This window comes from Opisthorchis viverrini (assembly GCF_000715545.1).
Source record: "Opisthorchis viverrini unplaced genomic scaffold opera_v5_422, whole genome shotgun sequence".
Lineage (NCBI taxonomy): Eukaryota > Metazoa > Platyhelminthes > Trematoda > Opisthorchiida > Opisthorchiidae > Opisthorchis > Opisthorchis viverrini.
Genome location: NW_008752076.1, coordinates 40,121 through 54,394, shown reverse-complemented (window position 1 = coordinate 54,394; position 14,274 = coordinate 40,121). Strand labels below are relative to the sequence as shown.

Genomic DNA, 14,274 nt, shown 5'->3' with positions numbered 1-14,274 from the left:
TATTTATTTTAAATCTGTCTATTTCCTACTTATTGGTACCGTTGCCCATATGTTCAATGTAAACATCCTCGCCATTTGGCAAGAGCTGATTTCAGATTCATGTCATTCACCATGTTTTCATACTTCTGAAATAGTTCTCGTTGAGTTCCGGAATTCTGTTAACTCTAACAGCCCGAAGAAGACAATTTTGGAAGTTGGATTGGCTCCGCTAACTACTGAAAGTTTGCTTATTTGCCGCCAGAGAGTAGAAAGTTAGAATATATCCAAAGATGTTAACCAACCTCTTTGTTTCCAAATGAGTTGAGTAGAACTCTACACTACGAAAAGCACCATCAGTCAGCTTATCTTGCGTGTAGACGTGAAAGGCGGCATACGCAAGCAACAGTCATTTGCTTTGAAAGAAAATCAATAGTCACAGCTAAACTGGGTGGTGAGAACACAATGACCACAGCTGATTAAACATATGTTGTGAATAAGTTGCCTAGGTAAATGTCATAAAGAACTTTAGACCAAAAGATAAAACATTCAGTCATGGGACCATCCAATAGTGATTTCGTTGAAACAGACGGAGAAAATGAAACAGTATCAACCACGGAAGTCCGTGATGGTGATGTGGGAAGAGTTCATCACTCCAATAAGGATCTTATCCTTCCTTCCGGGGAGCACCATACAGCTGTTTGATCCTTCTTTTGACTCATCACTCCAATAAGGATCTTATCCTTCCAGTGGGGCCAATTTAAACTAGAAAACCTGGGAGCACCATACAGCTGTTTAATCCCTCTTTTGAATCACCATCTGTGCGCGTCTCAGAGAGCTGAATCCGAAAACTAGTTTCCTGTCATTTAACCGTCTGGCCACCACCGGCTGATCAGCAATATAATTAGCGCAATGCAGATGATTCCGGATAAGGATTAAACAGCTACATGGTGTTCTCAGCATTCGCTGACAGGACGAAATCTATATTAAAAATCCCCTCTGTATGACTGTTCATCGACGAGGCTGGACTTCCCAATTTGTCAAGGAGATAATTCTCAAAAGCACCAATTTCCCAAAACAGTAAAAATCACTGGGAACGGTTTAGCCAGTTAACCGGCATTTAGTAGTATGCCCCCAGTAGTGAATATTTCAAAACAATGTGGAAAATCTCGTAATACTAATCCACAGTCGGGAGCTTTTCGACAGTGTTAATTATAACGCAACAGTGATGAAGAAGCAACAAAACAATGACCCACTCAAACTCACATTGGTGTTGGCATCTCTCTTGGTAACGAAGCGTTTGCAAGCAAACTGATAAGCTACTCAAACAGGTCAGCGGCCACCTAATTAACCACCAATGGGGGCACCCGACCCACCATATATTCAGCTTGAAAATCCTAATAAACCCCGTGTAGATTAAAGAGGGATGAAAAGCACTGATCCGAATAATAAGGACGGTTTTTCAGAGTTTTGGTGTGCCACAAATGCGTTTCCAGTATAGCAGTAGAAACGCACACCGAATTTGAGTGTTAGGACAACTTCAAGATATGTGCTCATACACTAATAAAGGGTAAATGAAATCGGGCTGTTTCAGAAAACGTTTATGACGTTCACTGATGTCACAAGCAGAACAGTAAGAAAAAGACCACAGTGGAATTTATAACAAGTAAATTTCACTAAACTTACTCTGCTGCAGGCGTATCAGTGAGGCCGAGAGCAAAGCGATATTCCTCCAACTTTATTATCCCGTCTCCATTTACGTCCAGCTCCTTCATCAAACGCTGCAGAGAGCAGAGACAGAATAACCAAATAAATAATGAATAAAAAAGAATCATTTTACAAATCAAACTTTTGGTTTCCTTTCTCCTCAGAAATCGTTGCACGTTAATTACCTAGTTTGAAGCATAATTTCAGCCCCAAAATTTCATTGCGCGGAAACTGTCTTAGTTTTTATCGAAATAGGTTTACTTCTACGTGGTCTGCGTTTATACAGGATTTGAAGACCATCTGTTTTCTCCTATCGTGATTGGCTGGTTGGGTGACGGCGTTTTTCGTGAACGTATTGGTCCGTTCTTGTCTACGTTGCGTTGTGGCCTGTTTTTCCCTGAGTCGGCTGGTTACCACAACGCCTTTTACTTTTAGTACTTTCTTTCCTCGCTTTGGTTGGCCCTCTTATCGACTTGCATAGTGCTGTGGTATAAAACCTACTTGGAGTTTACTGTCTGGTTGCGTCGCTTTTTCTTAGTTATTACGATTGGCGTCCCTGCCCCCACCGGTCAGTTTTGTACCTTGGGTTACTGAATGGACACCTCTTCCAATCAAATCGATGTGTCCGTTTGAATCGAGCTTCCCTGTTTCTTCTATGAATTCCTAGCCTGGTTGCTTGTGTATCCCAGAGCTCTGTGGTTCTGGTGTACTCCCGCTCATAGGGGCTGATAAATAGGGTCAATGTTGATATGTATGTTGGCAGCTTATTAGATGGAGAGCAACGACTTCATAAATTCACGTTTTTCTTTATTCCTGCTTGGTCCAGTATACGAACGCCCCCCAGTCCTTCCTGATTTCGACAGAGTATCAATATCCTGAGGCCTTCGGCGTCCAAAACAACTGGTCGGAGGCCGTTTTTCGCCTTCGGACAAGTATCTACAAAACAGCAACCCTATTTTTCCCATGTGTGGCTGCGCAAAGGAGTCCTTCAACGTAGTCTAACCTATTGGCCGTCTATAAAACAGCAAAAGCTGGCACAGTTTCTAGGTGGAATGGCTGACCAACAGCCAGGATCGTAACTATGGATGCTCACAACCGCACTGAAGAACACGAGAGAATAGCGAATGAGTATAAAGAGGCTGGATTGAGGACAATAGTATTAGACCGCATGAGGCAACTCAGTGTGATAGTAAAATGAACGGTTACCAACATTGCCAGAAGCAAGAAGGCTCATCTGGAATGCGAATTCTCTAGGCAAGAAGGCTCATCTGGAATGCGAATTCTCCAGGCCGATTGGAAACCAGTAGTACAAAAGTAATCATGACGAAACCAAGATAAAGTATCTGCCCAAAAGTCAAGTCACAGAAGCTGAAGAAAATGTTCTCATCAAAGAGCTTCAGGGATGCGACAAACCTGGAGTAGTTAGCCAGTCCAGAAACGGAGATGAAGCCTATCGGACTCCAGAGAAACGCTCAAAAACAACTTCGGCAAACGAATGTTTTTTTGGCCCTCACACTCAACAAGCCGCTCTCAAAAACAACTTCGGCAAACGAATGTTTTGGCCCTCACACTCAATAAGCCGCTCAACTTGTCATCCAGCAAGCAATGGAAAAAGGCAACGAATATACTGAGGAAGGATGAAAACCCTGATTTTACAAACAGACAAGCGGCTCCTACTAGTCAGTGATCATGGAAAAACCAGACTACATCAATAAAGGGAAAGCTCTACTTAATGTCACAACTGAGTATCATCGCTTAGAACGTGACCAAAGCGAGCAAATATCAAACAAAGAAGCTTCAAGGTCTGCACAAGTTTAAAAAAGAGGAATATCGGTTTTACAACTTCCGCTTCTAAGGACTCCCAAAATGTGTACAAAGGGACAATGGCCCTCCGACCACCCCCAGGAAAAGCGACCTGGAATCTTGGAAAGAAATATGGAAGAAGTTGAAACACCCCATCGATGGGTCCCAACACTCAATCAGCCACGCGGGGCAATTTTTACGGAGATAGGTATGCGTCAGTATCAATCATCGCGGAGTAATGTCCTTATTTAATGGGAGCTCATTATAAATGTTGGTAGATCTCTATTCTGTCAAGTTAACTCTAGCCGAAAGGGCAACATGCCAACTAGGTCGCTGGAAAAGATTTCTGCCAATTACATGACTTTTGCTTCGTCACATATTTTGAGTTCAGCGAAGAGTATGACCAACCACTATGAGGGACACAAATGGGGTTGGTTATATTGGCGACGCTTGTGATCATCAAAAGAAGCCAGTAGCACAACTACTAAACAATGTTTTTGATGACATCGAATTTGTTCGAAGAAAAGATTAACGGAGAACTGGCATTGGTGACGTTCTTCAATGCTATACTGACAAACGGACAGCTATAGGCTCAAGTCTACAGAAAGGCGACGCATACGGGAGAAACTCTGGACTATCACATCCACCAACGTTTGCAAGTCAATTGACAAGCTAGGTGAACATTACAACTACCACCTGATCTATTGCCAGGTATCACTCTGTTACTCCTTCATGTTGAAATGACAAACATTTGTACAAAACCATAAATGGCAACTAGTGAAATAAGTTACTTTTGGTAAAGTTTATGTACAGTTTGAAATATTTAGTCTAATTTGAAAAACATCAAGGGGGCATATCACACATACTAAGGCGTTTAAGGTGAAGGAGGGGCCATGACTAACAACAACACAAATGAGAAAACAGAAGCGCCCATCTGGTTTACTCCACAGGACAGTTCTATGCTTTCCCACGCATAGCCATTACTGTAAACCTATTCCCTATTGTCTTCGTCTTGGGTAACGTGAGAATTAATGAACTGGACCGTTCTGACTCAAAAGTAATCAGTGTGCATCTTGTTACCCGTGTAAAACTTCCTGCTTCATTTTTCTCTTGAATTTTACCATCAGGCTTTGTTACTAAACCGTTGCGTTTCTCAAGCTCAAGGTTGAAATTGTCCACTTTCATGCAAGTAGCGCAGGGAATAAGATTGTTTAAAATTGATCGCCTGAGCTAGTCACCGTGAGCTTAGGGCCTTTCGCGTTAATACTCTAAATATGATATTCGGACTGTCTGCTTAGGAAAACTTAGCTGCTTCTACTCTCCTATTTACATGAGACAAGAGTTCAAAAGTCAAGACTACGTCACAATACGAGCAAAAGGGCTGATTATTTATCGGTGTTTTCCATGGAATTAGAAAGAAATGAACGGTGGGTTCAAGCGTGTGTCACGCTACCTGAATGGGAATTGCTGACTGGCGGGTCAGTTGATCGTCACAACCAAGACAGTTCCTGGGTCGTCGTTCGATGGGTTGGGCACACCAGTCATATCGCTCAAGTGTGAACACGTTCGCCTGTTCAGACGTGATAATTCAGATGCGTCCAACGTGCGTTGGTGGAGTAGTGGTTACACGCTCGTCTCGCATGTTGGATGTCCGGGGTTCAAATCCCGGCAAAACCATTGAATATGCACTGCTGATGAGCTTTAATAAGAGCGAACCTCGAGTCCTTCCCTTCCCTTTGGTGTGGACTCACCGGAATAAGTACGCCAGAAAAGGAGAACGACCGTTTAAGCGAGAGTGGTGTGACTTTGAACAAATGAACATTAGTCTACCTCTAATGTACCGTTAGCTCAGTCAGTCGGTTGACCGCCCTGATTGTTCACCCATTTTCATGTTCATCGCAAGCGACTCAACTCATAAGCTTTAGTTCACTTCCATTCACTTTTTACATTTTAAACAAACTCCAGTATGTACTCGAAATCAAGTCACTTAGTGGCGTGAAAATGTTAGTCCCGTTCGCCCTTGGAATCCTACTCAAAGTGTTTGCTTGAGTGTGGAGGTGAGAAGTTGGCGTCGAGTAAAATGAGTGATCCACATGAATTAACAATCATACCTGCTATCTGGAGGCGTGTTGGCGGCTTGGGAGGTGTATATGGCTGTCATCCAGTTCTCTGAGTCGGATACTTTGGTTGAAAACATTTCACAGTCAACCGAAGTGATAGCAGAATTGCATAGTAAGTTAGCAGCGCTTTGTAATGCCTCAAGGTGTAGGAGTTGAGCTATGCTGTGTTCTTGATCATATATGCATTGCCAACATTGGGGGAGATTAACCTTTGATGAGTCTTTTGGATGCTGAGTCCCGATTGTTAGGTGGTTGGCTAACTCCTTGATTGGTCACCATCTGAAAGGCCCCTAGGTCTACATACCGACGCAATACAGCCCACCGCTAACTTACTATGCACTGTCGATATCGCCTCAGTTTACTACCAAACTGCCCGGCTCGATATTTAAATCACTTAACAGTCATGCCGTTCAATTCATTCACTAAATCCAGTGAAGATTCTGAATGTCCCATCACGATACCCGAAATAATTAGCCCGGAATATGAATGTGCCTCAAACAGAAATCATTGTATTCAGAAATGTGCACCGTCCACTTTCTCCGCATACCAGAAATACTGTAGGCTATCTGTACTTCTAACGCTAGGTAGGTGTCGGAGAAACTCAAGTGGATGCTAACGGTATCAGCTTAAATACATGACACATGGCTTATTTCATTCCGGGTGAGCTGTGACAATAATAAAATAGCGTGAATATAACGTGGAACGGTCGGACCAACACAAACAATAATATGTCCGCTTGATTAATTCTACCATAAAATTTGACCGCCAATACTTTTTACACTAGAATAAATAATGCAAAACTACCAGTAAACTCACATCCGCGTTTTTCGGGGGCAAACCAGATCTTAAGAGAGCTTGTTCAAGTTCCTTTCGGTGGACGGTATTTGAACCATCTCGATCAATACTTGTGAATACAGCTTCCAATTCTTGGGGCGAAGGGCGACGTGCCATAACCTTGAGCCTAAAGAAACGTACAAGTAAAGTAGTATTAAAGGTATAATTTTGGTTATATCGAACTGGAAACGACATATGATCATTTCACGACAGCATTTTCGAAAAGCATTTATTTGTTAAACTTACCGTCAAAATATTCCCATGTCCCATTTCAAGGAAAAACATCGGCTTTGTGCACTATGATTTTGCCATTTTGAGACTTCTATTTTTCTTACTCACTTCAACTATCGCTCACACATAAATCACATGGTTTGGAAAATGTATCGATGAATATAGCATGTTCATTGTGAAGAGTCTCATTAATTGCCAGACTAAGTAAATCCCGATATCACAACTTGATTAAACAATCAGATGTGATGTGATAACCAGCTTATAAACCAGGAAAACAAAGAAAAACAGTTGGATGGCGGGATTGTGTGCCGCTATTTTATTTTGTCACATATTATTCCAATGCCTATCGTTCTCAAATCGCTTCGTTGCTAAGCAATCCGCCTAGGAACTTAAACCTGGAGGTATGAAGAATGCATACAGTTGGCAGCAACAGTGACAACTTACATGTTGAGTTTTTCCAGTTCGAGAGCCTAAACATTTGGGCTTTCATGAAACTGATATTCCATTCCCATATCAGAGCCGCCTGAGTTCAGACTCAACAAGCCAGCTCCACAATGTTGCGTTTTTTCTTCGGATTTACGCACTCATACCTGATTCTCAGTGGGCGAGCATGATTTTGCGTTGTTTTTGGTCGGTCAGATACACTTTTGATTTATTCTTGACAGGAGTAACATTGAGTTCAGCAGTCCTAATTTGGGATGGGCCAATAAGAATGTTCAAACCAGCACAGAATTACAACCGTTTAGACCAGAATTTTGGCATACATCATTTTTCGCTTGCACATGCCATCCTATAAGTACTGTCCCATCAAAATCATGCTTTAGGAAATTTGAAGAGTGGATATACGGTCACTAGACCTCAGGATTAAAAATATTTTATAGTAAGCAGTTGGGTGAGTTCACTCACTGAGTCCAACAGCCGTAGCGAGGCTTCGAGTCACCCTCAGCCAACGTATAGAAAACCTAGTCACCTTCCAGGAATGTCCGACGAATTGCCACGTTTTGACAATATATGCTGACCCGTCAACTAAATGAAACCATTCAGACTAGGCAAGAAACAGTTGCCTGAGTTTCGGCGTACATAGATTTTGAACCCCAATCAGCTCAGCCCACATGTCAGTTGCCACAAAACAATCGTTTGACGGAGTCTTAAAGAATTCATACTGATAAAACACGCGGTAGTAAGTTCCCATTCCCAATTCTTCAAACCGCCTAGCCAACATTCACTATAAATAAATAAATAAATAAATAAATAAATAAATAAATAAATAAATAAATAGATAAATAAATAAATAATATGAAATTTCTCATTTTGGTAAGCAAATATGATGCACCAGGCCACATGTCAGTAAGCCACTCTCTACAGCACGGCATACAGCGTGGTTAGTTGGTTGGTAAATAAACACGGAATAGGATGATTAATGAATATGTATGATATGAAATACAAAAAAACTAAAGAGAATAGATTCTGGGGTTATTCATCCCGAGTACATCCAATTAGCAAGCTCACTGTCACGCCACCGATCGACTTCCAAAATCACCACGGCTTAAAGGAGAACTGCGTTTTCAACGTGTGCGTGTATGTTGGTGGCCTCCTTGAGACCATAGCTTACATTCAATTGGCCTAACATTTATATCGATGTGTGCGCAATGCGTTTTGCGCAGTCACTTGATCGCGTCAGTGAATGCGTGGGCGACTAGTGTGAAATCCATCTCAATGTGTCTGATGTACTTCAATCAACGAAATTTTTTGCATGAGTAAACGTCCACGTCGGAGATCAAGTTGATTACCCGAAATGGAAATTCCACGTGAATACTTCAATCAACGAAATTTTTTGCATGAGTAAACGTCCACGTCGGAGATCAAGTTGATTACCCGAAATAGAAATTCCACGTGAATATTATTATGTCATCGTTTCAAACACGCCCAAGCTGGCTTAAATCGGTAGCTTTCACTCAGTCGGTACTAAATGTATGGGGTAACTTACAAACACACTGCTGTCTGAAAATTAAAACTCCGCAAACAAGTGCGAATTCAGTCATTGCATAGAGTTTTCAAGTTCCAAAAAACTTGGTTTCTCGCATAGTTTAGACTAATCTACGGACCAACACGCAAATTAACGAAGATGATGCTTACTATGTAAAACTATATCCAGTGAGCTGTCACAAACCTGTCTAATTTGCCCACAAACCTACAATTTTGTTGCAGAAATTTTAAAGTCAAAACAAAGCGTTATGGGACAAGGCGTTGCAAGATGTTGAATACAGAGACCTACGAGTTATTTATTCTATTTGTTAGAGTTTTTCCTGCGAAAATTACGAGATTGCACATTCTAAAAATTAACCTTTTTATGGTAAAAACTGTTTCACCATCTTGTAGCTTGCTTTGGAATAGGAGTACACAATGAAATGAGAGGTCCTGACCTCTTGCACCTGTGTCCATGTTTTCTACAAGCCAAAGAAAAAGCTCGTCATTTAATGCTGAATCTCTCGTAACTACAATATTTCCGGCACACAGTGATTTGTCTGTGCATCTACCGTACGCAAATCGATATTTTATTCTCCAACCGTTTGTTTTATCAAGCGCAAATCCCTCAGTTTCGATCCTAAGGATTGGCAGCCTTTGGCACAGTACTTTCTCATCGAATTCGTAAGCCGCCACTAATCGAATTTCATTCCACCTATGTTTTAATAATCAAAAGTTAATCTTGGAACCTGTAGATGATTGATAGGTTTAACCGCAAATTCATTTGTTGTCATATAATCAGGAACGAGACCGAAAACTATTGAAGAACCAGAGAAATTATCTTGCCAGAACAACGAAATGCCCATTTTGTTGTTGTGTCTATATATTTAATCAATCATGCACGCTACGCACCTGTGAAAACACTGGTAACGATCAGTATACTAATGTCAGAAATAAGTACTAGGAAATTTTTACTAAAGTTGTTACAAATACGACAGTGCGATTCGGGCACTTACAAGTTGTAGAGGTTTTTCCATATTTAACCTCCAAACATTGTGAGATATTCAGACCTTTACTATGTAGATTGGTTTATAAGACAACGCAGTATTTTCTCAGTGTTTTCGCAAAACTATTTTCATTCTATAACGAAGCACTGGCAAGAGCTGCAATAACCAAGGAGACAAGGTTCCACGAATGAGAGCATGGATATAACCAAGTCTCACTTCTTTCCTCCAAATCTTGTTGGACTCGGTTTCAGCTGGTTCTGTGCGGCTCTGTGATTATCAGACAATTATATTTACTTGCTGCAATATATAGGATCCACTAGCAGCTACAATTCAAGACCTCTAAGTAACTACCGAACTGCACGCTATCTTTCAATATAGGATCCACTAGCAGCTACAATTCAAAACCTCTAAGTAACTACCGAACTGCACACTGATCATAGCCTATCTTTCGTTACAAAGAGCTTGAACGGTATCACTTTGTGCGTGTTTGTGCACCTCCATAACCCATTAAGCTATACTGTGGAATGTATTACGACACCCACAGAGGCTCTCATGCCAGGTGGGTCGGCGCACAAAGTATGACTAACCTACACGGTTCTCTGCCATGTAAATTAGGTCATGGCAGTGTGTTTATGTCGATTATTTGATTTCCGGGTTTGCGATTGAAACGTACTTGATCCAAAACCCACAACTATGACAGTCAGCAACTCAGAAGAGCCACAGGAAGTCCTTTTTAAGAAGAACCTTGATCATTTCTATCTTATCGTGAAGGATCAAATCCTCAAATTTCAGTACCCAATCAGCGGTCTCTTCCCATTAAACCCGAAAGACCCTCAGTGCAAATTCAGTCATGTTCGGGATTCGGTCTACTGTGCCACTGTCTTGTGGGCTCTTCATCGAGCTTTCGTGCGTGTGGATGATGATGCCGGTAGACATTACGAACTTGGTCAGTGCGCTGTAAAATGTATGCGAGGTATCCTGATTGGATGGATGCAACAGTCTTCCCGACCACAGCAGTTCAAGAAAACGCAGAGTTCGGAAACTTGTCTTAGTTCCCGATTGAACTATGAAACAGGGGAGCCAATCGTTGATCCGGAATATAAAAACCTGCAAATGGATTGCGGGAGTTTGTATTTCATTCAACTGGCACAAATGACTGCCTCTGGTTTGCAAGTTGTATACACCAGAGATGAAGTTGCTTTCATGCAAAATCTCGTCTTCTATCTGGAGCGTGCCCATCGGATCCCAGACTACGATATGTGGGAACGCGGAACCAAACAGAACCGAAACATGGTAGAGTTAAATGTCAGTTCAATCGGGATGGCCAAGGCTGCGTTGGAGTCCGTTTCCGGTCTCAATGTCTACGGCGCCGAAGGTAGTCATTCATCCACACTTTTGATGGACATTGATGCAGCAGACAGAAACCGGATAATCATGACAAACCTGCTACCTAGAGAACCAGCATCAAAAGGTAGTGATGTATCTCTGCTGCCAGCGCTCTGCTGGCCTGCCTACGGGGCCTCAAAAACCGAGCCTTCTGGGCCTGCACTAGAGCGTTGCCTTCTCCGTCTGAAAGATCAGTACGGCTTTCGTCGATTCAACAGAGATGGATATGTAACGGTGCTTGACCAGAACACTCACTATCAACCCGGAGAACTAATGAAGTTCACCGGAATCGAGAGTGAATGGCCAATGTTCTTCGCGTACATGCCGATTGAACACTGCATGAACGGTGAATTGGAAAAGGCAATGGAATACGATCGTGTGATCCAGCCACTTTTGGTTCATCCAGTGCCTGAAAGATTTCCATGGCTTCCGAAATTTTTGTACGTACCTTTGGATGACCTGGAGAGGGAGCGGAAATCCCGAGGCTCGGTCGTACGCAAAAGCAGTTTCCACGTTCCCGGAGAGTCTTTTTTCTTGTGGAGTCAGTCGGTCTACATCATATCCCAGCTCCTAATTCACGGCTGTTTAACTCCAAGCGACTTGGATCCACTAGGACGGTGCCCAGCCTGGAGCAGTAAGCTTGGTGCTCTACCTCATTCGTCTCCTATCTTCGTGGACAAACTTTTGAACCTGACGATTCCCCAGAGTAGTGGACACGTGTCGACTTGCTTTTTAAAAGTACAGGCTGCTCTGGAGGCTTTACTTTAATTACCACTGCCTTCCGGTTGGGCCTTTAGACCGAAAGTCGTGGCTGATGACCCCAATAGTCCCTGACAGTTCGCCAGCCCATGTACAGTAAGTAGATGCATACCTAGAGATGGTTTCATGCCATATTGGCCGTCGCATGGTACCAGCAGTCGGGTTAACTTACTTGCTGCGTACAGCTAGGTGGTTAATGAGAATCAGGCCACCGCTTAAAACTTTTTTCATCACATATCTGTTCCTCCTCCCTATTTGCCTCTTGACTAAGAGCCCTGTAGGTCGCATATATTCACTCTGAGGGACCGACAGGTCGATCTGTCACCAACTGTAAACGGCCATAATATCTAGCCCTCATTCACACATTACGGTGGTTGGTATTACAAAAAAAACTTCAAAATCCTACGCTCAGTTAACATAGCAGCCTATAAGGTCTGCAATCGGAAACAAGCAACACGACCCGTCTAATTATGCTTGTGTGGTGGACACGGATTCTACTGACGTATTCTATTGGTCCGAGACGATGATTCAGGACACTAATGTAGCTGCTGAACTGACTCCAATGACGAGTTCCTTTCGATTCCACTTTCGTGACTTTGGTGTCGCAAAAACCGCTGTGGCTGTTTCTTTTGGGAATAGTGTTATTTTGAGCCATCGGGATTTCTGTCTCTGAGTTGATGGTCGTCTGTTCATAGTTGCTCGGGTATGGTTTTCTTGCCTTTTCATTCTGTCTGCTTACATCTCAAAGGTTTGTAGCTCGAATGTTCTCAAAAACAGCTTTCGAGACGCCATATTCACTTTGTTTTAGTGAGTTAAGAGCTCAGTTATAGTTGTGGTTTCGGAGTAACTGAATGTGAATGTAGTTCAGCCGAGTAGTGCTGAGACTCAGTTGGATGATCGTCTTGGACTAGAATCCGGATGCACGGAAAAAAAGGAAAGCCTACTAAAATTGTCCCAAACGGAGATTTTCTCAGCGTAGTACTAACTTCTGAAGTAATCAGAACCATTTGTTCGCATGGTGTATTCCGCATACCAGCCAACCCCTAAAGTAAATAGGCCACATCGTCATTACATATAGGTGGTGTGCTCTTTCTAAAAAACGTACATGGTCTCTAAATACGCTAGTGTTCGTTTCCGCTTCCCTCTATTGTTTTTGGGATCGTGCGCAAGGGCTGAACATTGGCATGAGAAGATCTCGGACCCTCATGCAAACCAAAATTATTAAAGACATTTGTTTAATTCCCTCTTGGACAATGCGTCTTCTGATGTCAACTCTTACTAGAAGATACTGTCCGCCATCCCACAGGACCCGGGACGCTCCGCTTGTGGAACCGCTCAGCCAGTTAGATCCTGGCACTTGGTTCTTTGAAGAACTCAAGGTCGTATAATGCAACGAACTGTCGGGTTTTAGATAAAAAATTGCATCTGCGAATATTGATGAGCCTGACGGGTCATGAAAGTTGAAGACATCTAGGAGGTGAGAAATTCTGTAGGCTTATTTTGCAGGTGGGTCATGGTGCCTGATTTCGAAAAATCTCCCTGCATTGACAGTGGCGCTTACAATGTAATTACCTTAACCTTCATCATAACCAAACTCTTCACGTCGCTTGTTTTACGTCGTCTCACCAGGACCTATGTCAATGGGACCGCGTAACAGAATGCAGAATTCCGGCCAGGAAATAGTTGTGCTCGTCACACTTTTTAATTCGCCAGTTATCAAGGCTATGGAATATGTGCGTATGTTCTACATCCTTACCGTTACTTGAAGTCAAGTTCGCCTTGGATTTATCAACCTGGTTCGTTTCATTGAAGACGACTGTGTTACAGGGTGTGCAACAGAAGCTTGTGAATGTCATGCGCTGTTTGTATTGGCAAACTTTGGGTGCACCAGTGTAAGTGAACACTCCAAAAGCCTTCCTTCAATCACTGATATCCACAAGGGTGTTCATCTTTTCCACTTCTATTTAATTTTGTGAATTACGAGGTAATGAACAGAACACTAAAGAATTTCCAAAGCCTGTACGAGCCGGAATATTGTTCACCTGGTTTACGCTGGCTTATTTGTTTTTTTTTAATAATCACGAAGTGCAGACGTAGCCGAGGGTGCTGACCATTTACAACCGGTGCTTCTTCATGTGATTCGAAATCACAAATCGCGACATAATCTTTGAACACGTCCTCAAGAATCCGGAGAAGGGCACTAAAAATTATGAAACTGTTGTATTGTGTGCGGTGACCGAGCCATGGGGTTACGCCTGCACTGGGCCTGCCAGACTACGCGATAGGGAGAAGACAGAGAACTGGGGACACGGCTGTATTGCCAGGACAAAACGTACAGAGCGTCTGCATAAATATATAGGATGACTACTTGGCCAAAATGGTCGTTCACTTGTTCGCTCCGTACAGCCAATGGTGGTGTTCCGGTCGTGAACATTCTCAGGCCCACTACGCTGGTCGTGTGTTGCTAGGCCGTTTGGTGAGAATTG

General features: G+C 42.7%; 2 protein-coding genes across 2 annotated transcripts in view; one reads left to right on the top strand and one right to left on the bottom strand.

Annotated features, from left to right (window-relative positions):
• The window catches only part of T265_10871 (hypothetical protein), a gene marked incomplete at both ends in the record, with an annotated part of 31,408 nt that extends 23,143 nt beyond the window's left edge, over positions 1–8,265 (bottom strand). Inside the window, 3 exons of the mRNA XM_009177365.1 lie at positions 1,663–1,757; positions 6,423–6,567; positions 8,181–8,265. The remainder of the gene's footprint in view (positions 1–1,662; positions 1,758–6,422; positions 6,568–8,180) is intronic.
• A 2,071-nt stretch (positions 8,266–10,336) lies between these two features.
• Positions 10,337–11,797, top strand: T265_10870 (hypothetical protein; the record flags this gene model as incomplete). The annotated part of the gene is made up of 1 exon (XM_009177364.1): positions 10,337–11,797. One exon carries the CDS (start codon positions 10,337–10,339, stop codon positions 11,795–11,797), a length of 1,461 nt encoding a protein of 486 aa, XP_009175628.1.
• Between the last annotated feature and the right edge of the window lie 2,477 nt (positions 11,798–14,274).